The sequence below is a fragment of the Rutidosis leptorrhynchoides genome, chromosome 1 (genome assembly GCF_046630445.1).
Source record: "Rutidosis leptorrhynchoides isolate AG116_Rl617_1_P2 chromosome 1, CSIRO_AGI_Rlap_v1, whole genome shotgun sequence".
Classification (NCBI taxonomy): domain Eukaryota; kingdom Viridiplantae; phylum Streptophyta; class Magnoliopsida; order Asterales; family Asteraceae; genus Rutidosis; species Rutidosis leptorrhynchoides.
In genome coordinates, this window is record NC_092333.1 from 142,848,436 (window position 1) to 142,875,801 (window position 27,366).

The window sequence follows — 27,366 nt, forward strand, 5'->3', positions numbered from 1 at the left end:
ATGAGTTAAGCTTAGAATTGGGAGACTTGACCTTCTCTGAACCTTTTTTGAGTTTATTCCCTCGTCTAATCGCCTGACAATATGATCTACATTCACTGTTAATACAATTGGAGTTGTTTTGGTTGGTTTTGACAGAACTAGAACAAGGACTGTTATGAGGGATATGAGAACATGTTTTTTTGGTTTGACTAATGTTGACTTGTTTGGGTGCAAGGGAAGGAAATTCGTTTATGTTATAATCTAAATTGTTTTTGACAGGGGAAACTCTAACCTGTGAAATAACAGTATCCTCTATAGGATCCAAATTGTCAAGACATGGGAAAGTAGAAATAGAAATACTTTTGTTTTTTGCTATTTGACTTTTGAATGGAAATAGCTTTTTGTACCCTTTCTAATGTATAATGTATGGTGAAGATCTACTTTAACACTTTCAACTTTATTAGTAGTAGTGTTAGGAGTAACAAACGGCTCCTTTGAGTCGTTTATACACTGAACCTTTTCTAGATCAGCTTCATTTTCATGGCCAAAATTATCATGAATAATGACAGTAGAATAATTGTTTAATACCTGATACTCTCACTAGATTGTTCGTTTTCATTTGGCATTGGTTCTGGACATTTACTGGAATGTAACAACGAATTATATTCATCAATACATTCGCTTGAAACCGCCTCAATCGTTACCCCTTCGTTAAATTCTTGTACCCATACTTTTAATCTCTCTGTTTCCGACACTTTGACGTTCACATATTGTTTAATAGGAGCCGGATCCTTTATATCAACTAAGGCAAACAAAGACTCAGCGTGAATAAAACCAATTGATTTTGGATCGACATAGATCACTTCTCCAAACGTTCCTGCAATTAAATTCATTATATCTATAGATATGCATTCGACAGGGCACCCCTTTACTTCTAAACGAGTGATTCTAAAGAATTTGAGCAATCGTTGGTCCATTGGTTGGACTTTCAAGAACTCAATTTCGTGCAATGTTGGCCCCATAATCATTCGGTTAAAACTTTTAGCATCACTGCATTCGACTATATAGCCAAACACTCCCCAAAGTTGTAACGGAAACTATTGAAATGTTTCGGCTTCTTAGCCATTTAAATAATTTGACTGTCTTAATTGGAACTCTATCTATGATCAATGTCGATCGTTTCATTTTTTCTTGAATATCATTGTTAACTGATAAAGTGATTTCTTGCTTGAAAGCTTCAGTTTTGGTGGAATATTAAGAATTAAAACCAGTATTTTTTGCTCTGTAAGAGGTTGCGTTTGCTTTCATGCTTTCTTTCACCACCATTTCAGATTTTGCAAGTCCAACATAAATAATTCTGCTATTTAAGATAGAACCATTCATGGATGAGATGACTTTAGATGCAGCCTCTATTTCGTTGAATTTTACAAAGGCAAATGAACGCCCCTGTTCCCACGCAATACCTTGAATTAAACCAAACCCTTTGAGAGCAATTTTGATTGTACCAGTGTTAGCAAACTTGGATAAACCTCCTAAAAAGATGGTACTTTTTCTGAAAAAAGGAGGAAGTTTAGGGTTATTTTGGTTTGGTTGAGACGAACTGAATTGGGGAAATGGGTTATGGCGAATGGGAATTGAGTTTGGAAAAGATGGTATGAATTTGTGTTGGGAATTCATGGCGGTAGGCGGCAGAATAGGGCAAAATTCCGGTGAGTTTTTTGAATTTTTTAGTGATAGTACCGTTCGGCACTAGGTTCGAGGTTGAGAGAAAAAAAGGCCGATATACCGACTGCCTTCATTTAGTGTTGAGTTTCTTGGTTTGGTTTTTGTATCTATATATTTCCAACTTTGTATTGTTATTCTGCAACTACTGCTTTTGATGTGATATGAGTAGGATTCAGAGCATCAAATATTGCTTTTTGATGATAATGTACGCATAGATGCATCATCCATGGCCGAAATGACTAGATTACTGGATACCAGATTTGTTAACAAGGTGTGCTTTTTAATACCTATTCGTATTCGTTTCTAGCATTGTTTAAGATAAAAAAAAAAAAAAAAAAAAAAAAAAAAAAACCCTACTCCGTACGTGCTAATACATTAAGATGTGAAATAAAAACTAGTTGACGGCACTTTCAATCAAAACGTTACAACAAATGTTTTAATCTTTTTACTGAATATATTTCGGAGTTAGAAGACAATTAGATGGTTTACCCTTTTAAACCATGTTCTAATGAAAAGTAAATTCTTTATACAGTAAGCCGTTCTATTCAGATCTTCCTAAACTGTGTTTAATATCAAACCGGCGAGAAATTCAAGATGAATAACAGAACGAAATGAATTACCTAGTCCACCTCAAGAACGCAATTACTACAATGAAAGTAAGGACCATGCCTGCATATTTTATCCTTTGATCAACTCGATTCCGCCTCTCAATTACCCTTAATAAAGAGTTTGATAGTCCCAGTGAGTTCAGTACATCCAATGCTTTCCGTTGAGCACTCTGCAAAATATAACATGATAGATAATAAGTAATAGAGCCTATTTCTCAACATCTTATTTCTATAATAAAATTGCCAGTAACAGACAATAATTATTGTGAAATATTATTAAAAACATGAAATATAATACGGCAACAAGAACTTCATGCCATTGATCAACCGCAGCTATGCATGTATGAACCATTTTTTTTAAACAGATTTTTTCAGCATGTTATAAACTTAAATCAATCTCAAACACAGAATTCAAGATATAGTGATATTATGTAGCGTCCTTTTTACAATATAAAACTTGAGTCACTATGCCATTTACAAATTTTAGATATTAGGGGCATGTAGGTTCGGACATTGAAACAAAACGACCTTATACAGTAAAGCTTTTATCTTGACAATTCCACTTTTGAACTTAGGGCACTAGTCACTATGTAAGCGAAACTGGCTACAACATGTTTAACTCGTTGAATGCCCCTTACTAAATTTAAAATATAATAAATCGTTATAGTTATAGTTATTAGTTATAAAAGTTAAAAAGAAAACGAAATCATAGAGGATCAAAAAAGACAATGTCTCTAATAGAAAAAACTGTATCCTAGGTCAGTTGCTACTTCTAGTTGGGACCCATGTGAGCATTTAATGAGTCTCAATCTTTCATTATCCTTTAAACTATTTTGAAGTGTGCTAAGGTTTTGAGGACATTAAAATATTGAAGGGAGGCCTCTTTAGTTGTTCAAACTTAATGAATTTTTTAACTTTTGAAAAGCTTCCTGTTCTTAGTGGAATTATTCAAGCATGGAAAGGGCTATAATCACTATTGGTTAGAGAAAATTCATATAATAAATCTTATAAAGTGTTGCTATGATTTATGGTGACAGTACTTTAGCCTTAAAGGATTATAGGCTCTAACATGGATACTAATGGGCCAATTTTTGTGTAAGACAATAACTAACTATAGGAAAAGGGTCGGAAACAGTCACAAGATAACTCCGTCATGCTGATACTCCCCTTCCCCCGGTAGCTTGAACATGAACAACCTTATTCGTTTACACATTACAATAACTAACTATAGAATGAAGAAACATAAAATCAAACTGTCTTCTCTCATAACACTGGATCTTAATACAGCCATTTCAAAATTATATAACTGAATACAAACTTTTCTTCAATCTGAAGTAAACGATAATTCGTAAATATCTTCTATGCATTGCAACTAGCAACTAGCCAATAGCTCATTAACTACACTCTTCAATAGAAAGATTAGGAACGAATAAACTAATCTAGTATAAGAAATGCACAAAGAGTGGCCTATTAAAGTGTTATATCATTCCCAAATTCATCCTCCACATCTAAGAAAATACTTATTAATAATCACTAAAATTTGAAACTGAACTAAAGCTAAGTAAGCGCTAGAATTTTTTGAACTTAGTTGGAGAAAATGAAATTTATTATTTTGTTAGTCATACAATATAGACTAAAGCACTAGTTTGATTAAAGAATATCAGGAGATAATAGATTACATTCTTTCTCAGAAAGTGTAATACAATATTTTTAAGAGTGGACTATTTATGCTTATCTATATGCAAATATAGTGCTTGTACCTTTAAGCGATCCCTTTGCTCAGAATATTTAGCAAGGATGGCTGTTCCAGTTGCAGTTGCTTCTTCCAACATTCGAGAAGAGTTACGAGCAGACTGCATTGCTTGTGCCTCCTCATCAAATACTCTCAAAACATGTGACGATTCCCCATTCTAAATCAATATTAAAACTATTCAAAATCCGAAATTCATCTAAAAACCCCCTCAATGCATATATTATGTAATAAAATACGGAGTAATAAAAAAATACAGAAACTAATTTACATACAGTTCTTCCAAGCAATTCTTCTCTCTCTTGTGCTTCTTGCATCCGTTTCTGTCGACGTTGAAAATACCTATCCAAACTTTCTCTTAGCGAATCAGCCTCTTCAGCTATTTGCTCCACTTTTCTGCCACGTGTATATATCACTCAAATTCAAATTTTCTGCAAATCTGCTAACATAAAACCGAACTCATATGCCACGAACACGTTACCGATTTACTTTGGCTTCTTAATTTCATATTCTTCTTCAAGCATATTCACAACCACATTAACTTGATAAAATCTGTATCTAATATCTCCTTACGATCGGTCCACATTAGTTTTATGAATTCGATAAGATATAATGCAACTACAGCATAACGCGATTACTGAATCAGTGTAATCGTCACACCTAATTGTCTAAACTATTTTTTAGCTAGTTTTATGAATTCGATAAGATATAATGTAAGATCCTAGACACAAATTAGCACTCAGATCATAGATATATGCAATAGGAACATTAATTTCATATCAAATTGAAATATGTGATATCATAAACCCTAGAATACCTTTTCCAGAGATCGCGTTGAGGTTTGGAGGTAATAGATCGCCAGAGTGAGTTCATATCAGAACACTGGGTTTGAATTAGAGATATATCTATTCGGACGGAAACTGCAAGCTCCGGCGAATCACCGGCGCCCGTCGACGACGAGAATTCGAGACGTTCTAAGGCGTCACGTGTTTTTAGTAGTAATCTTCTTGAGGTTTGGTACAGTTCCGATAACGTCACTCCCCCTTGTACGGCCATTGAAGACGAGAAAATGTGACTTCTGCGAAGTTGCACCGAATAATCAAATCGGAATTTGAATAAGTTTGTTTATATTGGAAGTCGTTAAGATATAAGCCTGCGGTTACCTGAAATAATAATATTTGGAACGTTGCCGCTTAACACTTTAATTTGGTGTCTTGCATATATCGCGTTGCAGAGCGGTGGAGATGGGTTTATCGCTCGGATTAGATCGGTTTTTTTGGTCAGCAGTCGGGTCGGGGACGGGTTATGCAACTGCAGAAGATGACGCGTAAGTGATTTAGTTCCCCCAAATAATCCTGAACTGTTGCTAAAAAAACTGTAGTTATCGCTTTTCGTGTAAGATTTGACCTCCCCGGATACTATAATTCAACAAAATTAGCTGTACAATACAAAAAATGTGGAATACCACATAAGACCATGGTTACAAACGACGTACATTGCGACGACCGTTATAGCGTTTTGATGATTAGCCCGTCTCGACGTCTAATAAGTCGGTCAACAGTCAAAAGTCAGGTCAAAGGTGAGAAAGGTCGGGTCAACGCCGGTCAAAAGTTCAGTTAAAATCAGTCAAATTTATCAAAATTTACATAGTTTAGTTTTACTTTTCTGTATTATATTAACGATAATAATGATTATTTGTACAATCTGGTCAACAAAAGTATTTTGGCTCTAAAATATGTGTATATGTAAATTTATATATTTAAAAGTCAACGTCCGTCTTGACTCCCGTCTCAACCCCGTACCGACATTTTAAGGTCTGACCGTCTCGACCCGTCTCACGTCTTTTTCAGCTTTGCACAAGACTCAATCTAACACAATTATCATCCTGATTGAGGGACTTCAGAAGCTTCCAATTCTCAATCATATTAGACGTGCAGTTAGCGTTATTGTTCAAATAATTCTTTTATTTTTTGTGATTTATTTTTTTACCTTCTAAATTTAAAAATTTATATATGTAGTATTATACATGGAGCTTTTTTATTTATCTGATGTGGGTTGGAGGACAGCCCATAAATTAATCTAGATCAGTTTAGTTTATTTAATTTTAATTTTAATATTAATCAATTACTCCATATTAATTATTAATTATTATTATTGTTATTAATTAATTATTGATACCTATTATAAAAATGACTAAAGAATATATTTACTTGATAGTTGATGGAGTACATTTCAGTAGCTAACTGTCAACTGCCCAACTTAAAAGTTAAAACCTATCTTAATGTTAAAGAAGATTCACATGTTATCGCGCTACTTGTTAAGTTAGCAGAAAACATCACTAGAGAAACTTAACCAAAACTAGTCCCCTATACAGCCTTGATCCCAATCCAAAGACCCGAACTAAAGAGCCTGGCTCGGACCACCCCTCTTGAACCCAGCTTGCAACATTTTCGTCTCGCTAGCAGTCTGTAAACACTTCTGAAAGCTCGATGACCGAACCGATGCATTCTTTTCAACTTCATTTGCAGCCCTCGCGTCTACTGGTTCATTACACTTCACAGTTTCTCGAGCCTTAGCATGCCCTTGCATGGTGGGACCCAGTGACTCAGGTTTTCTTTTATAAGAACCAAACGATATGTTCAACAGCGCCTGTAAACCAAAACAAAAAACGATGATTATTATAAATTATAAACAGGATAATAACTTTGATAATATTGCAATATTAAGTCTTATTTTTTGCATTATTACGTACCTTAGCAGTATCATTATCTAATCTTTTCTTATCAACCGCACTTGCAAATTGATTTCCGACAACGTTGTTACTACCGCTTAACATATACGAAGCTTCTTCAGACCTTTTTTTACCGGTTCGTAAAGCAGCCTGAATAACACAAACGAATTGCTCGTTAGAAGAAAGAATCATATATAAGTTTATGAAAATAATTAAGAAAAAATTATATGAAAAACGTTACATTATCTAATCGTTCTTGTTTCAGTTTCTTGGCGATTTCGTCAAAAGCAGATGCATTGTTACGCGAGTTTTGGATGATGCTAAGAATAGAACAAGGATTTTGCTGAATGTGAATGTTCGGGAATTTCAGCACGCGGTATAGGTCAATGGTTGTAGTAGGCATCTGCTTTGCTGTACAAGAAAAAAAAATCGGATCTTAACAATAGTTTAAATAAGTAAAGTTTCCATTTTTAATCTATTTTTAGTATATATACACAAGAGGCTAGGTACAAACACTACCCAATCGACCCGTTTAACCATAAATGGGTAGGATTTGTTACGATGATGTTAACAAAGTTTAAGTTCAATTATTTAAAAACGCAAAAAAAGAGAGATTTTATTTGAGTTACCAATTTCGATAACGTTTTTGTTTGACAGTATGTATCCTGTACTTTCATCTGCTGAACGTGCAACAATATCCCTCCATGCACAAAGAGCCTGCGTGTCATTACAAACGAAACGTTTAAATATCTATATACCGAAATGTGTGTGCACACAGTGCACACGTGTAATTACAAGTGTTAAAGTTTGACTGCAAAAAGAAAAGGTGAATGACGACTTACTTCAACGATGGAAAGTTGTTGACCATTGAGATCAGCATCATGTAACCTATATCACCATAAAACAGAGTTTATAAGTAGATTGTCTAATAAAACTGAGCAAATTATATAATATAATACAATAAATTAAAAAAGAAAAAAATTCTTAATATTCAATCATTAGATAACATACCCGTATACATTGAGATATGACTTATTATTGAAAGGTTCTTTTTCATACAACTTCAAGCATACATCATAACTACGTCGATACACCTGAAAATACAACAATAGTTATAATTCTGATACTAAGTAGCATAATACATACATATACATATATGTATTACGATTCTCATGAAAAACTCGAAAGACAGAAACGAGACTTACTTCCATTACAAGTAATTCGGGGAACTTCGGATCAGGTGACGATGAAAGCAACCTTTTGATCATAAGATCGTGTACGAATAAGAGATAATGTGTGTCCTCTCTTGCATATCTGTAAAAATTATGAAAATATAAAAAGATAAGTAAAAAAATAAGTGTTTGGTTCAACGGGTCAAATATGAGTCGAGCTTGACTTACTTGAGCATATCATTTGTCAGTGGACGCAATCGCCAGTCTGCCGTTTGGTATCTGCAACAAGTAGCATATGGTAAGTTACGAAGTGATGATGTGTCAATTTTGAATCGTTTCATACAGAAATGGGTCAATTTGGGTTACATCTCTAAATGACTCAAATTGGGTCAACATGGTACTAAATAAGAAAAAGTCAACAAAAGAGAGAAGATACATACTCTTTATTAAGAGGTACTCCACAAAAGTACATCAACAGATGCTCCAAAGAATTTTTCTCCATGTTCAACACGCGTGACGCCTAAAATCAAGAATCGCAGTATTTAAAAATCAACACCAAAATAACAAAAAGATAATAATCAATATTTGTATGTTTTTCAATTGAAATAAGAGATCGTGTAAAAAAAAATTACCTGTCCAGTATCAAACATATTGCAAACATATATGCCGAAGTCCCGTTGCAACCACATGATATCTTTATCAGCACCGTGCATAACCTGAAATATTATATTATGTTAGTAACTAACAGATTAAACATTTGGATATAATATGAGTAACATTTTCTATGCAGAAGAATACCTTTTTCTTCGTTGGATCTTTGAAAACGTCTCGCATATATGGACCAATGTGATCATGAAGTTTAAGTGTATCAACAATAAAATCTTCAGTTCTTGTAGAGATTTGCATTAGGCATGTTAAACCTTGAAAAGATCTATATTGATTGTGTTCCAAGTCCACCTAACGAAAACAGAAAACAAGATGTTACATAAAGAACAACTTATCAAACTGAAAAACTGAGAGTTTGACTCTAAATAGTCAAAGGAATATTACCGCAAATTCGTTGACGTTACGCAACTTACGAACTAGTTCTTTCAGCTCTTTCTCTTCTTGCACAAATGTTAATGGTGTTTCGTTAACTGGAGGCGGAACGATAGGCTCGAATTTGCTCACGTTTTTATTAACGAAGTCGTTAAACTTAAACTTCTCCTATAAATACAAAATAAACAGGTAAATCAGAGATTACAGAATTAAGTAGCAACTAAAGAGTAAAAATAAACTCAATTTGCTTTCAAACAGGCAATCATAGAACTTTTCAGGATCAAACCTTCATAATATCACTATGTAAATATAATTTTTTCAAGAATATGGTTTCAAGAAACCAAATTGAGTTTAAACTACAAAAGATTTCAACTTTATTACTGATCAAGTGATCAACCACTCTAACATTAATCTTTCTTTCAAGAAATCATTACAGTAACTTCAATTTTTTTTAGAAATTAAATCAAGAATATGACATTCAACAGAAATTTAACAGAAAAAAAAAAAAATAATAATAAAAAAAAAATTACTAACCAGAGGGTGAATGTATTTTGACCCATCTGTAGTTTTCTGCAACAAAACATGTTCGAAAGCCTGATTAGCATTGTTCACCTTTATGTTATACTCAACTTGTGGTTTTGGAATTGAATCAATGTGATAAGGGATCTTGGGCCTGTGTGTTCCACTCCCCTTTTCATCCACTTGAACCGAATTGGGACTCATATTGCAGTGATAATAATTTTCTTTAAAATTATCTTTTTCATAACAATTATTATTATTATCTCTAAATTTGACCAATTGAACTCTCTTTTCAACGGTTGTTGGTTTCATAAATTCATCAAGATACCAGTGATTAACGTTAACTAACATATAATTGTAACCTTGATTGGCATCAAAATCATAGCAGTTATAAACACCCATCTGATTTTTCGGAAACCCACCTGTTTCAGCCACCATTGATGATGACTTTTTATAGGTTTCAACTGGGTTTTTGATTTCACGAACTGGGTTTTTTACTTTATGAAAATTGAGGTTAAAGTTATAATCTTTATTACTTGAAGGAGAAAAAGGTTTGTTTTTTAAGGATGAATTAAGCGATAATTTCTGGGTTTGGGGTTCTTGAATGAACGGAGATTTCATCATACAATTTGGGATAAAAAGTACGGTGTTGTTGTGGCTAGGGTTTAAGAGATTTATAGATTTCGAAAAACGCGGAATGTGTGCTGGTTACGTTTTATGGGGTTTTATTCTTATGAACTTATGGGATGGGAATAGGAAGTTTGTTTGTTTGAACAAATTATATTGTACAACTCTTTATAGTGTTCGGTAGACTTGTAGGTTTCATTATTTACCCCGTATTATTCTTTCCTTTTTTATATTTTATATATTTTATTATTATTATTTCTTATTTATATTTTATTTATTTTAAATAAGTAAGTATATTTCGGATAAGTACGGTGTATAATTATGGTAAGTATATCTTTTAGAAAGAAAAAAGGTGTTACGAGTACACGTTATGATATTTAATACGGACTGCATCATGAGATTTGAAATAATTTTGTTTAGAACGTTGCATCGAATCCTCTCATTTGCTATTCACACATTCGTTAGGAAGAAACTTCTCGCATCCATCGCGAATAGCGTAGCCGGATCGAATCCTCTCATTTGTCACTCACACACTCGTTAAGAAGAAACTTATCGCATCCATCGCGCAAAGCGTACCTGAAATGCTTTAGGTTAACTGTTTGACTCACACATAGTGAAATGATACCATAGGCACAACTTTGGAAAAAACTTTCCTTAGAATTTGAACTTGCACTTATTTTTTCAAGGATACGGGCCTAGTATTATTTTGAATTGAAAAACGAGGAATGATTATTTTGGGTGAAACATTTAATACAATAAAAAAGTGGTCAAGAACATGCTTTGTTTCCTCAACCTTCATTTCTTTAATGAACGTTTATATATATAATCCTTTTTCGCCTAAAAAATAAATAAATAAATGTAATATTTTAATATGTTTATTTTATTGTAAACAATTTACTACGGAGTAATTCATAGAGTACTTGTTATAATGCATTGAATAAGAAATAAAATGTGGATTTGGGGATTTTATTTTCTCGATACACAAATAGTTTTGTATTTATTTTAACAGCAGTACGAGATCATTCAGAGGAACTTAACCGCCCATGTGTTCATCTCTATGCAGTTGCATAACCCGCCCCCAACAACTGTCCAAGAAGAGACCCGGCCCAACCCGAGGGCATGGGCGGTAACCCCCCCCCCCCCCCCCCCCTACAACGCGATGTGCATTGTAAAGGAATCGAACTCGTGATTTCTCGCTAAGAGATGCAGGTCACTACCACATGAGCTACAACACAAGATTAATTTCATAATAACTACTCATCATCTTGGCCGAACCTCCGTGGTCACAAGGAGAATTAATTTTTAGTATAGACAATGTTGTTTGGTAAAATTATGTATTAGCCCATACGGTTTGCAAAATAATGGATCGTTCGACCATATGTTACATTGAAGAATGATTCGAATTAGTTGATATATCGGGGGTTTATGTCATAATCTGAACTGTTTGAATAATCTAAGAAACCGAAATATACAACTTATTATATGTGGGAATAATGTTACGATTACAAATTTTTCAAACTTGCTATTATAAAAAGTACTTTATGCTAACACAATACTAATTTTTTAAAATGCTTGAACAATGCAAATTACTAGCGAATAAAATCCCAGGGTGACGAGCCCCCCGAGTGGCTGTATAATTTCTAGTAAGACATAAACAACTTACTTGCCAGAAGAAGTAACGAAGGAGGCCTCAATTGCTGATGATAACTATCGCTAAATGGGGCAAATAAGATTTTAATCATAGACAACCCGTAATGAAACTGTGTATATATAGAATTACATGAGTAAGTGTTGTTTTTTTATGAACGTAGTTGGGTTAGTAGTTAACACAAGTCGGTTTGATAAGCTTTAGCATGTATCACTTGTCGTGATAGATATAACTTATCAAACATGAAAATGAAGCCGATTTATTTTGCACGTAAGGATATGATGTGTAACGACCCGTCAAAATCGCTATTGACGCGGCACGTTAATTATTGATTCCACAGTGAGGTTTTGACCTCTATATGATACGTTTTGATAAAATATTGCATTCATTATAAAACTGCGTTGTGTAATAAATAATTGAACTGTGATGTCAACCTGTAAATTAAAGACTTATGTATTTTGGGGTTTTGCTTATACCTAAGCACTCGCCCACATGTTTATAACTTTCTATGTTTAGAAAATCACTTATTTTAATGAATGCAATATTTTATCAAAACGTATCATATAGAGGTCAAAACCTCACTGTGGAATCAATAATTAACGTACCGCGTCAATAGAGATTTTGACGGGTCGTTACAGTTGGTATCCGAGCTTGAGGTCATAGGGAACCAGAAATTACATTAGTGTGTTTAACTGGTAATTGTTAGGATGCATTAGTGAGTCTGGACTATGACCATATCTGTTTTTACTGATTTTTGCTTATTATTTGGTCAAAAACATTATATGTGATATATTTATATGCTAACTTAATTGTTGTTTCAATTATGTGATAGATGACTTCTTCTAATCCTATCATTTTGTACGACTCGGAATCGGACACTGAATCTATTATATCCACAACTGAAAAGGGCGTTCCAATACCTATTAAAGAAGAAATTGTGTTAGCCGGGGAATCTCAACTCCCTGTAAACCCAGAGGAGGTTCCAGCTCCACCCAACTCTAGTTTTCCGGAGCCACAGTATCGTTGGCATGGACCCATGATCCCTGGAGTAAACGAGGATCGTCCATTTCTAAACGAATATGGACATTGGTCCAGATATACCGCCGACGGGCGGGTTGTGCCGATTACGCCTGGCAGATTTCGGTTCATGACCGCCGGTACATATTCTCGCAGTTCGTCATCATATTCTCTTACACATGACTCAAACAGTTCGTCATCAGACGAAATCAGTAAGGAGGAGGATTTCGCTAATGAAATAAAGGAGGTCACTAAGGAGAAATTCCAACTTGCTATAGATAATAAAAACAACCACAAAAATAAAAAGTCCTTAATTATTAAAAAGGAACAGGACCATTCGATCCGTAACCACCCTTATTGTATTAAACCTACTGAGGCAACGGGTACCTCAAAACCCCAACCAAAACTTAAATACACAGCCAGAATGTCTGTCGGACCATGTGCACACAAACAATTGGCAGAGAGAACCAAATGGGAAGAAGTTTCTAATAGTTCTGAATAAACGACCTCGCAACCATAAATCTTCCATGCGCTATTCTATTGCTTATGTGTGCTACTCTATCTTGTTATGTAGAATAATCATATGTAAAATATCGGTATTGTATGGTATTGTATTATTTTGGTTTATTAATAATAAATGCGTGGAATGATTATTTGTATTATTATTACTACTTCTTATTATTATTATTACATAATAACGTAGTAACTCGCTATAATTTTTCATAGTGGAATATTATTAGGATTTTAGTAGTTAATTCCTTGTACTAGCTATTATGTATGAACCTAACGGGTAGATAATACCCTAGAAATAATTATAAAATGCTAATAAGAAGAAAAGGCTTTTATAATAATTGGTTCATATTATTAATATGCTACGATTAACTATTGACAACTCATTTTACCTATAATATTCTGTATGATTAAATTATCTCTGTTGTGTTTATTGAAGAAACATGTCTCAAATGTCGGATGCTGAGTTTGAGCAACTAGTCGAGAAACGTGTGAATGAAAGAATTGCTGCAGCCGAGGCAGCAAAATCAACAGCCGAAGCAGCAGCCGTAAACACAAACTCACGAAACGGATGCTCATACAAAACTTTTCAAGGATGCAAACCACAGACGTTTAGTGGAATCGAGGGACCAGTCGGTCTAACCCGATGGTTTGAAAAGATGGAGTCCGTTTTCAAAATCAGTAATTGTGCGAACGGAGACAAGTCAAAGTATGCTTCGTACACGTTGCAAGACGGTGCACTTACTTGGTGGAACAATTATGCTAAAGCAGAAGGAATAGATACGGCATATGATATCTCTTGGGAAGAACTGAAAAAGATGCTAATCGAAGAGTACTGTCCTCGAAACGAGATCAGAAAAATGGAATCGGAGTTACGTAATCTGAAGGTTATCGGCGCGAATCTCAATAACTATGAAAATCGTTTCATGGAACTAGCCTTGTTGTGTCCCGAATTGGTGCCAAACGAGAAACGAAAGATAGAAATGTATATTGACGGTTTATCGATCAATATCAAAGGAAATGTTACATCATCCAAACCGAATACGATGCAGGAAGCCATGACAATGGCACACCAACTCATGGACCAGATCACAGAGAGTTCGATTAAGACACCAATTACCGAAGTCAAGACAACTGAAGGAAAGAGGAAATGGGAAGACTATAAGGGCAAAAGTACTCACCTGAAGAAACAAGAAACTTTTAAAGGTAAACAAGATGGGGCAACTGCAAGTCCAAACTATAAGGGATCCCATCCGTTCTGCAAAAGATGTTACACACATCATGCAGGTTATTGCCAAGTGGTCTGTGATAAGTGCAACAAGAAAGGACATGTGGCGAAAGATTGTTATGCCACCGTTTCTGAAGTAAAGACAAAACGGCCGATGTCAAGAAATGTTTTGGATGCGGGAAGTTTGGTCACTTTATAAATCAATGCCCTGATAAGGAGAAGAACAAAGAACCCGCACGTGGGAGGGCATTTAATGTTAGTACCAGTGAAGCACGTGAGGATCCTAATCTTGTCACGGGTACGTTTACCGTTAATAACCAACTAGCTTCTATTATGTTTGATACGGGTGCTGATAGAAGTTATATGTGTAAAGACTTTAGTTCTAAACTAAAATGTGCATCATTACATTTAGACGATAAATATACTATTGAATTAGCTAATGGTAAACTGATAAAAGCCGATAAAATTTGCCATGGTTGCGAAATAAATCTCGCTGGTGAAACCTTCAAAATCGATTTGATACCCGTAGAATTAGGAAGTTTTGACGTAATCGTTGGCAAGGACTGGATGTCCAAAACAAGAGCGGAAGTTGTTTGCGCTGAGAAAGCGATCCGCATCTCTCGAAAGGATGAAACGTCATTAATAATTTATGGGGAGAAGAGCAACTCGAAGCTGAACCTTATCAGCTGTATGAAGGCTCGGAAACTTATAAGAAAAGGTTGTTATGCTATTCTGGCACACGTAAAGAAGATCGATACTGAAGGAAGAAGCATTGATGACATGCCGGTTGTAAGAGAATATCTCGGAGTATTTCCAGAAGAATTACCGGGGCTATCTCCACACAGATGTGTAGAATTCCAGATTGATCTCATACCAGGAGCCGCACCTGTAGCCCGATCCCCATATAGACTTGCACCTTTAGAAATGCAAGAATTACAAGACCAGTTGCAAGAATTATCGGACCGTGGATTTATTCGTCCCAGTTTTTCACCTTGGGGTGCTCCTATTCTGTTCGTCAAGAAGAAGGATGGATCTATGAGAATGTGCATAGATTACCGAGAATTAAACAAATTAACGATCAAGAATCGGTACCCATTACCGAGGATTGATGATTTGTTTGATCAATTGCAAGGATTAAGTGTTTATTCTAAGATTGATCTACGCTCCAGATATCATCAGCTGAGAGTGAAGGAAGAAGATGTTCCTAAAACCGCGTTCAGAACCCGTTACGGTCACTATGAATTTTTAGTCATGCCTTTTGGATTGACTAATGCTCCAGTAGTATTCATGGATCTAATGAATCGCATCTGTAGACCGTATTTAGACAAATTTGTCAGTGTTTTTATCAACGACATATTGATTTACTCGAAGAACAAGGAAGAACATGAGCAACACTTAAGGTTGGTACTAGAGATACTCAACAAAGAAGAATTGTACGCAAAATTTTCAAAGTGTGATTTTTGGTTACAAGAAGTACAGTTTTTGGGCCATGTTGTCAGTAAATATGGAATTAAAGTTGACCCTGCCAAGATCGAAGCCATTAGTAAATGGGAAACACCGAAGACTCCAACACAAATCCGCCAATTCTTAGGTCTTGCTGGTTACTACCGAAGATTCATTCAAGATTTCTCTAGAATAGCCAAACCCTTAACTGCATTGACTCAAAAGGGAAAGAAGTATGATTGGTCCACGGAACAGGAATCCTCATTCCAGTTATTAAAGAAGAAGTTAACGTCTGCACCCATTTTGTCATTACCAGAAGGAAATGATGATTTCGTGATCTATTGTGACGCTTCGCGCCAAGGTTTAGGATGTGTATTAATGCAACGCACAAAAGTTATCGCATATGCCTCACGAAAACTAAAAATTCATGAAAAGAACTATACGATGCACGATTTGGGACTTGGAGCAGTAGTTTTTGCACTCAAAATATGGAGACACTATCTATATGGCACCAAGTGTACAGTGTACACTGACCATAAGAGTCTTCAGCATATTTTTGATCAAAAACAACTCAATATGAGGCAACGTCACTGGATAGAGTTGTTAAACGATTACGATTGTGAAATCCGTTACCACCCCGGAAAGGCTAATGTTGTAGCTGATGCCCTAAGTCGGAAAGAAAGAGTAAAACCTCTTAGGTTCCGAGCTTTGAATATTACAATTCGTACTGATCTCATAAAGCAAATTTAAGCAGCACAGTTAGAGGCTTTAAAAGAAGAAAATAAAAAAGGCGAAATGAGCAGAGGGTTAGAAAAACAGCTTGAAGTAAAAGCCGATGGAACCCTGTATTTTGCTGGTAGGATATGGGTACCAAGACATGGTAACCTAAGGCAACTAGTACTAGATGAAGCACACAAAACGAGGTACTCAATTCACCCAGGAAATGGGAAAATGTACCACGATCTCAAGAAGTTCTATTGGTGGCCTAATATGAAGACAGAAATTGCTACTTATATAAGCAAATGTTTGACGTGTGCAAAGGTCAAAGCTGAGCACCAAAAGCCGTCATGATTACTGCAACAACCAAAAATTCCACAGTGGAAATGGGAAAGAATAACCATGGATTTCATTACGAAATTGCCAAGGACTGCAAGTAGTCATGATACTATTTGGGTGATAGTTGATCGTCTAACTAAATCAGCTCACTTCCTACCAATAAAGGAGATAGACAGTATGGAGAAATTAGCACGCCTATATTTGAAGGAAGTAGTTTCCAGGCATGGTGTACCCATCTCCATCATATCTGATCGCGACACCCGATTCACATCACGTTTTTGGCAATCATTACAAAAAGCATTGGGAACTCGATTAGATATGAGCACCGCTTATCACCCACAGACAGATGGTCAAAGTGAAAGAACAATACAAACATTGGAAGACATGTTACGGGCATGCGTGATTGACTTTGGAACCAGTTGGGATGGACACTTACCGTTGGCAGAATTTTCATACAATAACAGCTATCATACGAGCATCAACGCAACGCCATTTGAAGCACTTTACGGTAGAAAGTGCAGATCTCCTATATGTTGGAGTGAAGTAGGAGAAAGACAACTTACTGGACCAGAAATTATTCACGAAACCACCGAAAAGATCATTCAAATACAACAGCGATTGAAAACGGCCATGAGTCGCCAAAAGAGTTATGCTGATGTAAGAAGAAAACCGCTAGAATTTCAAGTGGGCGACAAAGTCATGTTGAAATTGTCACCCTGGAAAGGCGTTGTACGATTCGGTAAACGAGGAAAGCTAAGTCCTAGGTACGTAGGACCATTTGAAATCACCGAAAGAATTGGAACAGTTGCTTATCGATTAAAGCTACCGCAAGAACTTAGTAGTGTTCACAACACATTTCACGTGTCAAATTTGAAGAAATGTTTAGCTGAAGAGGATGTCGTAATTCCTCTTGATGAAATACGAATCAATGATAAACTCCATTTTATCGAAGAACCTGTTGAAATCATGGATCGTGAGGTCAAACAATTAAAACAAAGCAAAATACCGATAGTTAGGGTTCATTGGAACGCAAGACGAGGACCCGAGTTTACTTGGGAACGTGAAGATCAAATGAAGCAAAAGTATCCACATTTGTTCACTGATATCGCTCATGAAACAGGTACTACTCAAAATTTCGGGACGAAATTTTATTTAACAGGGAGGTACTGTGATGACCCGAAAATTTTTGACTTATTTAAACCGATTCTCTATACGATTTATTATTTTAACACGTTAAACAAAGTCTGTTAGATTGAGTCTCAAAATTTTAGAACTGTTTTATATATATACTTACCTTTGATTACTCTCGACGATTCATGAACAATTATATGTATGTATATATATATATATATATATATATATATATATATACAAGTAAAAACGACTTTCCTACAGTAAAACCCTATTTGCTACAGTAAAAATTACTTTGCTACAGTAAAACACTATTTGCTACAGTAAAACACTATTTGCTACAGTGAAACTGTATTTTGCTACAGTGCTACAGTGAAAACGACTTTGCTACAGTAAACACTATTTGCTACAGTAACACTATTTGCTACAGTGAAACACTATTTGCTACAGTGAAACACTATTTGCTACAGTGAAACACTATTTGATGTCGGCGAACTAGCAAACAAAATCGGAAAAGGCGGCCATGCGATCGCATGGCAAAAACACTGAAAACTCATGCGATCGCATGAGCTACAGTAAACGGAAAAGTACTATAAAAAGTCAGCTCGCTCGACGATTTTTTTTACACCTTCACTTCTTTTCTTTCTTCTGTAAGAGTGATAATATTTATAATTTATAATTTAAAGTTTAATAATAATAAGGTATATACACGGGTGTTTTAATTCGGGTTTCAAACAGTTTTAAGCTAAGGAAATATTGGGTATTGTTCGGAGTATTGTTCGTGAATCCAAGACCAACCATACAGTCATCCACTATCTTTACGTCTACGTAATTTGCCTACAATATTGAACCACAATATTGAACAGTGAGTTTATAGTCTCCCTTTTTAAATACTTTAAATATTTTTGGGCTGAGAATACATGCAATTTATTTTAAACGCAATAAGACACAAGTACATACTAAATTCTACACTGAGTTAAACCGAAAATCCCTTAGCTTTGGTAACTAGCAGCTGCCAGTACATAGGATATGGACTGGTGGGTGCAAATAATTGTATATGGATCCATAGGGCTTGACATCCCCGTCCGAGCTAGAGCGCTAGCCTTTTAACGGACGTATGTTATTTGAGTTTAAGACACGTTGGTTTGCGTGTATTAAAACGAATGGGGTAATTATCACTATAGCGTTAAGTTTAGTTACCAGGGTGCTCTGTTACGTAGAATCTATTGATAAACTTTTGATGAAATCTTGTGGTCTATCTTTATATATGTTTATGACTCGGGCAATTAAACCTATAACTCACCAACATTCGTGTTGACTTTTTAGCATGTTTTATTCTCAGGTCCTTAGACTGCTTCCGCTGTGATGTGCTTGTTGCCTGCATGGAGTCTCTCATGCTTTGTACAAAGTTTATTGCATTCAAAATAAAACTGTGTTGTGTAATAAATAATTGAACTGTGATGTCAACCTGTAAATTAAAGACTTATGTATTTTGGGGTTTTGCTTATACCTAAGCACTCGCCCACATGTTTATAACTTTCTATGTTTAGAAAGTCACTTATTTTAATGAATGCAATATTTTATCAAAACGTATCATATAGAGGTCAAAACCTCACTGTGGAATCAATAATTAACGTGCTGCGTCAATAGCGATTTTGACGGGTCATTACATGATGTGTCAAACGTGTGTGCAGTAGTGCTTAATTTGCCTTTCAACTTTTAAATTTATAAAACCTTTATTTTACTTTTAACACCCTAATGAGAAACAAGACCCGATCAGATGTAGTATTTTAGGTTATCGTCCCAAGAGAACGTAGATGCGGTTTTAAGTTGGTTTATTATATAACTTAGTTCTTATTAAAGAACTGGAGATAGATTTTTATATGCTTTAGGTTGTTGAACCTTATCTCTTATGAAAGAGATAATTGAAGTTGCAATTTTGATGATTAAAATAACAAATTCTCAAGAAATAAAAGATAAAGAAACAATTAAAAGATGAAAGTAGTTACATGAACGAATAACTTCTAAAAAAATCATATTAGGCAAGTTTCATGACTTATATCAACACAAATCAAGATAATAATCATAGACTAACTATTATCTCTAAACAGGTTAAGATAATTGTTACATATCTTTCAATAGGTAGGACTTAAAGCATATGCTAGACAAGTGATGTAACATCCCGTTTCTCAGTTACGCGTTATTTCGAACGTCATTCGAAATACGAGGCATGTAAGCATATATTTGGATCCCAAATAAAGTTTGAGTTGATGTTGTAAAACCTTACCATTGGATAGTAAACCTCATTACGTTTCCAACGATATTTGATTCATCGAAAACGGAGTTACGGTTTGAAAGTTACGACCAAAATAAGTCCAGAAAGCTGATTCAGTTAATTTGGACGCCGTCCAACCTTTTTGGACGCCATCCAAAAGGCCTGACGGGCCAGCAGCTGTATTTTACTCAAATTAAAAGGGGTAATTTGGTCTTTTCACTTGTGGACTGATTGGTAGCATTAAGATCAGTTTTAAATCCACTTTTGGATCATTTTCACATCCACAACTCTCTCATCACATCTTAGAGAGAGAGAGGAGAGTTCTAGAGAGAGGAAGCTCAAATGGTGATGAAGGTTGTGATTTTTGCCCAAATTGGAGTGGTTCTTGGTGCTTGTTGGTGTTTCTAGCTACTAGAGCTCGTTTTGGTGCTTGAGGTAAACCCTAATCCAAATTGTAGTGTTTGATTTATTGTTTGAGTTAGAGTTTGTGCTAGTTAGAGTTATAACCCGCTTATTGTGAAATTTGGAGGTTTTTGGGTAAGATTCATGTAAGTAAATCCAAATTGGTGACTTAGGATTTTGATTGATGAAATGGTTAGTTTGGACCTTGCATGTGTTGGTTAAACCTTAGAACACTTTTGTTGACTTGATTTTTGGGTGTAAACCCTAATTTAGGTCAAAATGGGTCAAATGGGTATTTTGGGACAAGTAAGCTTGATTCGGTGTCAAATTAAAGTTTAAGTCAAGTTTTGATAAATCAAGTATGTAAATACTTGATTTAGGTGTTAGTGGTTGTCTTGGAAATATAATCACTAGTCGTTAGTAATTTTGGGCGTTTTTGAGACTTATGTCAAAATGGGTTGACTTTGATTGGGTCAAATGATAATGACACTAATTTAGATTAAATGGATGTTAAACGCTTTTGTTAAGTGTTAAATGATGTTTTTGAATGAAGGTAATCGTGGAAAGTGATTTTGGGTTAAAATGATATATTTAACATAAGTCAAACGTGGTTAAAAGCAATATGGGTCAATATTGCACGTGTTGGGGTTTTTGGTGTAATTGGCGTTTGAAATGATTACTACCTAAGTAGTAATTTAGTGTTAAGATCTAGGTTTGGTCTAATTGGTGTAAAGTATGATTTGGGTTAAATCGTACTTTGTTGTGTGGGTTTAAATTACCACCCGAAGTGGTAATTGGTTTATGTCCATTAGGTGTTAAATGGGCGGGTTTTGGCGAGCAATGTGTGATCCCTCGGCTAAGGGATGTTTGTGTCGAGTTCTCTTTTAGAGAATGGCTATTTATGTGTATATTGTACCTATGTGTAATATAGGTGGTTGCTTGCTCGGATATGAGGACGAAGATCATGTTGTACATGACTTGTGCGGGCATTCCAAGGTGAGTGGAATAATTATATGCGTAGGTATATAATGTATTTATTTGTTGTAGCGTGAGATGTGAAGTGTCGAAGTGCTAAGACACCACGTTTCACGTGACGAGTGAAGTGTCGAGGTGTTAAGACGCTACTCGGGGTGAAGCATCGAGGTGTTAAGATGCCACCTAGAGGTGAAGCATCGAGGTGTTAAGATGCCACCTAGGAGTGAAGTGTCGAGGTGTTAAGACACCACTCCGTAAAATGAAGAGTGAAGCATCGAGGTGTTAAGATACCACTCGGGGGTGAAGTATCGAGGTGTTAAGATGTCACCCGGGGGTTAGTGATACGAGGTGCTAAGTACACTAATGGATGTTGTGAACTCCGATGGCCTTTCGCGGGCGCCATTCTCTTGTGCGATTGGTTAACCATGGTTATGTGTTGTAGTGTAGCATATTATATTGTTCGAGTTATATGCTATTGTTTGTGCTAGCTTGCGTATTGGAGATTTAGCGTTATACTTGCGATGGTATGCTAATTATATTGCTAGCGTTATACTCCCTAACTCTACTGGTATCAAATCAATCTTAAATGTTTCGCTAACCAGTTTAATTTCTCGATTCCGACATATATTATCTGCTGAAATTAATTTACCATTTGCTAATTCGAGTAAAAATTTACTATCCAAAGGCGTCAATGGACAACTTAATTTAGCACAAAAATCTCTACTCATATAGCTTCTATCCGCACCCGAATCAAATAAAACGTAAGCAGATTTATTGTCAATAAGAAACGTACCCGTAACAAGCTCCGGGTCTTCCTGTGCCTCTGCCACATTAATATTGAAAACTCTTCCGCGGCCTTGTCCATTCGTGTTCTCCTGGTTCGGGCAATTTCTAATAATGTGGCCCGGTTTTCCACATTTATAACAAACTACATTGGCATAACTTGCTCCGACACTACTTGCTCCGCCATTACTCATTCCGACACCATTTGTTCCTTTCGTTCTATTAACCCCTGGTCCGTAGACCTCACACTTCGCCGCGCTATGACCATTTCTTTTACACTTGTTGCAAAATTTGGTGCAGAACCCCGAGTGATACTTTTCACACCTTTGGCATAGCTGCTTCTGATTGTTGTTGTTGTTGTTGTTGTTGTTGCGGTTATTATTGTTGTTGGGATGATTGTTGTAGTTGCTGTTGTTATTGTTGTTGTTGTTGTTGTTGTTGGGCCGTTTGTTGTAGTTGCGATTGATGTTGCGATTGTTGGGATAATTGTTGCGATTATTGTTGTAATTGCTGTTGTTGTTGTATTGGTGATTCTTATCACCGTTTTCCTCCCACTTTCTTTTGACTTGCTTCACATTGGCCTCTTCAGCAGTCTGTTCTTTAATTCTGTCTTCAATCTGGTTCACTAGTTTGTGAGCCATTCTACATGCCTGTTGTATGGAGGTGGGCTCGTGTAAACTTATATCTTCTTGGATTCTTTCCGGTAATCCTTTCACAAACGCGTCGATCTTCTCTTCCTCATCTTCGAATGCTCACGGACACAATAGGCACAATTCTGTGAATCGTCTTTCGTACGTGGTAATATCAAATCCTTGGGTTCGTAACCCTCTAAGTTCTGTCTTGAGCTTATTGACCTCGGTTCTGGGACGGTACTTCTCGTTCATCAAGTGCTTGAATGCTGACCACGGTAGTGCGTACGCATCGTCTTGTCCTACTTGCTCTAGATAGGTATTCCACCATGTTAACGCAGAACCTGTGAAGGTATACGTAGCGTACTTCACTTTGTCCTCTTCAGTACACTTACTTATGGCAAACACCGATTCGACCTTCTCGGTCCACCGTTTCAATCCGATCAGTCCTTCGGTTCTATCAAATTCCAAAGGTTTGCAGGCAGTGAATTCTTTGTAGGTGCATCCTACACGATTTCCTGTACTGCTAGATCCAAGGTTATTTTTGGTATGTAGCGCAGCCTGTACTGCGGCTATGTTTGAAGCTAGAAAAGTACGGAATTCCTCTTCATTCATATTCACGGTGTGTCGAGTAGTCGGTGCCATTTCCTTCAAAATAGTCAAATGGAACAAGTTAATCATACAGAATATTAAGAGTAGTTAATAGTATTTCGTAGCATAATATGAACTCATTTATAAAAGCTTTTTCTTCATATTAGCATTTTATAAGTTTAAATTCGGGTAGTACCTACCCATTAAGTTCATACTTAGTAGCTAATATACAATTCAACTACTACAATTCTATATGAAAAACTGATTATAATAATATTTCGCGTTCAAACTTTTACACAATATTTTACAAACTTACAATACCGCTTATTTTACATATAGCATGAAATATAGCACACAATAAATTTGATACAAGATGGTTGTGAAGATAATTCTAGCTAGTACACAAGTCATTCAGCAAAGGCAATAAAGACACGTAATTCATACGTCCAGAAACAAGTCATGCATTCTGGTTTTACTATGATTACTTCCCATCCTTGGTCTTTTGAAACATAACCGTTATGGCCGTTGATAAGAAAGCGTGTTGTAACGTCGTCAAAGGGATGAGGGTTACGTAATGTCCAACAGTCCCGTAACAATCTAAAAACCTCATTTCTTACCCCAATTACCGACTCCGTCACTTGTGGGAACGTTTTGTTTAATAGTTGTAGCCCGATGTTCTTGTTCTCACTTTGGTGAGAAACGAACATTACTAATCCGTAAGCATAACATGCTTCTTTATGTTGCATGTTAGCCGCTTTTTCTAAATCACGAAGTCCAATATTCGGATATATTGAGTCAAAATAATTTCTTAACCCATTGCGTAAAATAGCATTTGGGTTCCCCGCAATATATGCGTCAAAGTAAACACATCGTAACTTATGGATTTCCCAATGTGATATCCCCTATCTTTCAAACGAAAGCCTTTTATAAACTAAGGCATTCTTGGAACGTTCTTCGAATGTCTTACAAACTGATCTCGCCTTAAATAGTTGTGCCGAAGAATTCTGACCGACTCTAGACAAGATTTCATCAATCATGTCTCCGGGTAGGTCTCTTAAAATATTGGGTTGTCTATCCATTTTGTGTTTTTATACTGTAAAATAGACAAGAGTTAGATTCATACAAAAAAATACTTATTAATACAAGCAATTTTTACATATATCATAAAGCATAAGCACACTATATTACATATATTACACCACACGAATACAACTATCTTATTCCGACTCGCTTGTTTCTTCTTCTTTGGTTTTGGTTCGTTTTTCCAAGTTTCTAGGGATATATGATGTTCCCCTAATACGAGCCATCGTTTTCCACATTGGTTTAGAAAAACTTGGTGGTTTAGAGGTTCTCGAGTCATTGTTACAACTTAAAGACTTCGGGGGTTGACGATACATATAAAGTTCATCGGGGTTGGAATTAGATTTCTCTATTTTTATGCCCTTTCCCATATTATTTTCTTTTGCCTTTTTAAATTCAGTTGGGGTAAATTCTATAACATCATCGGAATTCTCGTCGGAATCCGATTCATCGGAGAATTGGTAATCCTCCCAATATTTTGCTTCCTTGGTGGAAACACCATTGACCATAATTAACCTTGGTCGGTTGGTTGAGGATTTTCTTTTACTTAACCATTTTATTATTTCCCCCACCGGTTCTATTTCTTCATCCGGTTCCGATTCTTCTTCCGGTTCCGATTCTTCTTCCGGTTCCGACTCTTCTTCCGGTTCCTCTTCGGGAACTTGTGAATCAGTCCACGAATCATTCCAATTTACATTTGACTCTTCATTATTATTAGGTAAGTCAATGGGACTTGTTCTAGAGGTAGACATCTATCACATAATATCAAACGCGTTAAGAGATTAATATATCACATAATATTCACATGTTAAAAATATATAGTTTCCAACAAAATTTGTTAAGCAATCATTTTTCAAGTAAACACGGTCGAAGTCCAGACTTACTAATGCATCCTAATAAACTCGATAAGACACACTAATGCAAAATTCTGGTTCTCTAAGACCAACGCTCGGATACCAACTGAAATGTCCCGTTCTTATTGATTAAAAACGTTCCATATTAATTAATTTCGTTGCGAGGTTTTGACCTCTATATGAGACTTTTTTCAAAGACTGCATTCATTTTAAAACAAACCATAACTTTTATTTCATCAATAAAGGTTTAAAAAGCTTTACGTAGATTATCAAATAATGATAATCTAAAATATCCTGTTTACACACGACCATTACATAATGGTTTACAATACAAATATGTTACAACAAAATAAGTTTCTTGAATGCAGTTTTTACACAATATCATACAAGCATGGACTCCAAATCTCGTCCTTATTTAAGTATGCGATAGCGGAAGCTCTTAATAATCACCTGAGAATAAACATGCTTAAAACGTCAACAAAACTGTTGGTGAGTTATAGGTTTAACCTATATATATCAAATCATAATAATAGACCACAAGATTTCATATTTCAATACACATCCCATACATAGAGATAAAAATCATTCATATGGTGAACACCTGGTAACCGACATTAACAAGATGCATATATAAGAATATCCCCATCATTCCGGGACACCCTTCGGATATGATATAAATTTCGAAGTACTAAAGCATCCGGTACTTTGGATAGGGTTTGTTAGGCCCAATAGATCTATCTTTAGGATTCGCGTCAATTAGGGTGTCTGTTCCCTAATTCTTAGATTACCAGACTTAATAAAAAGGGGCATATTCGATTTCCATAATTCAACCATAGAATGTAGTTTCACGTACATGTGTCTATTTTGTAAATCATTTATAAAACCTGCATGTATTCTCATCCCAAAAATATTAGATTTTAAAAGTGGGACTATAACTCACTTTCACAGATTTTTACTTCGTCGGGAAGTAAGACTTGGCCACTGGTTGATTCACGAACCTTTAACAATATATACATATATATCAAAGTATGTTCAAAATATATTTACAACACTTTTAATATATTTTGATGTTTTAAGTTTATTAAGTCAGCTGTCCTCGTTAGTAACCTACAACTAGTTGTCCACAGTTAGATGTACAGAAATAAATTGATAAATATTATATTGAATCAATCCACGACCCAGTGTATACGTATCTCAGTATTGATCACAACTCAAACTATATATATTTTGGAATCAACCTCAACCCTGTATAGCTAACTCCAACATTCACATATAGAGTGTCTATGGTTGTTCCGAAATATATATAGATGTGTCGACATGATAGGTCGAAACATTGTATACGTGTCTATGGTATCTCAAGATTACATAATATACAATACAAGTTGATTAAGTTATGGTTGGAATAGATTTGTTACCAATTTTCACGTAGCTAAAATGAGAAAAATTATCCAATCTTGTTTTACCCATAACTTCTTCATTTTAAATCCGTTTTGAGTGAATCAAATTGCTATGGTTTCATATTGAACTCTATTTTATGAATCCAAACAGAAAAAGTATAGGTTTATAGTCAGAAAAATAAGTTACAAGTCGTTTTT

The 27,366-nt window shown here is 35.5% G+C and overlaps 2 protein-coding genes across 4 annotated transcripts; both read right to left on the reverse strand.

Moving 5' to 3' along the window:
• Nucleotides 1-2,157: 2,157 nt before the first annotated feature.
• On the reverse strand, nucleotides 2,158-5,336 carry LOC139865963 (membrin-11-like). 2 transcript variants are annotated; one of them, XM_071854093.1, is made up of 5 exons: nucleotides 5,226-5,336; nucleotides 4,880-5,140; nucleotides 4,338-4,458; nucleotides 4,073-4,222; nucleotides 2,158-2,482 (listed from the first exon to the last, which is right to left on the reverse strand). In XM_071854093.1, the coding sequence occupies exons 2-5, from the start codon at nucleotides 5,116-5,118 to the stop codon at nucleotides 2,321-2,323; spliced, it is 672 nt and encodes a 223-aa protein (XP_071710194.1). In that variant the 5' UTR covers nucleotides 5,119-5,140; nucleotides 5,226-5,336; the 3' UTR covers nucleotides 2,158-2,320. The 2 variants fall into 2 exon arrangements, with proteins under 2 accessions (XP_071710194.1, XP_071710186.1); XM_071854085.1 differs by having other exon boundaries at nucleotides 4,880-5,243.
• A 941-nt stretch (nucleotides 5,337-6,277) lies between these two features.
• LOC139865979 (protein RRP6-like 2) lies at nucleotides 6,278-10,118 on the reverse strand. 2 transcript variants are annotated; one of them, XM_071854112.1, is made up of 14 exons: nucleotides 9,885-10,118; nucleotides 9,538-9,573; nucleotides 9,016-9,171; nucleotides 8,764-8,922; nucleotides 8,598-8,681; nucleotides 8,406-8,485; nucleotides 8,194-8,244; nucleotides 7,999-8,107; nucleotides 7,805-7,887; nucleotides 7,636-7,681; nucleotides 7,423-7,510; nucleotides 7,035-7,204; nucleotides 6,815-6,943; nucleotides 6,278-6,711 (listed from the first exon to the last, which is right to left on the reverse strand). In XM_071854112.1, exons 1-14 carry the CDS (start codon nucleotides 9,903-9,905, stop codon nucleotides 6,463-6,465), a joined length of 1,461 nt encoding a protein of 486 aa, XP_071710213.1. In that variant the 5' UTR covers nucleotides 9,906-10,118; the 3' UTR covers nucleotides 6,278-6,462. The 2 variants fall into 2 exon arrangements, with proteins under 2 accessions (XP_071710213.1, XP_071710204.1); XM_071854103.1 differs by having other exon boundaries at nucleotides 9,538-10,118.
• Between the last annotated feature and the right edge of the window lie 17,248 nt (nucleotides 10,119-27,366).

Bases quoted from the DNA above. Each gene is read 5' to 3' on its own strand.
- LOC139865963 (XM_071854093.1), bottom strand. From the start codon at position 5,118: ATGGCCGTACAAGGGGGAGTGACGTTATCGGAACTGTACCAAACCTCA. The intron at 4,459-4,879 runs GTATTCTAGGGT...TACACGTGGCAG, and splicing joins CAACGCGATCTCTGGAAAAG to AAAAGTGGAGCAAATAGCTG. The intron at 4,223-4,337 runs GTATGTAAATTA...ATATTGATTTAG, and splicing joins AAGAATTGCTTGGAAGAACT to AATGGGGAATCGTCACATGT.
- LOC139865979 (XM_071854103.1), bottom strand. From the start codon at position 9,960: ATGGTGGCTGAAACAGGTGGGTTTCCGAAAAATCAGATGGGTGTTTAT. The intron at 8,108-8,193 runs GTAAGTCAAGCT...TAATTTTTACAG, and splicing joins CTGACAAATGATATGCTCAA to ATATGCAAGAGAGGACACAC. The intron at 7,682-7,804 runs GTATGTTATCTA...ATGGTGATATAG, and splicing joins TCATATCTCAATGTATACGG to GTTACATGATGCTGATCTCA.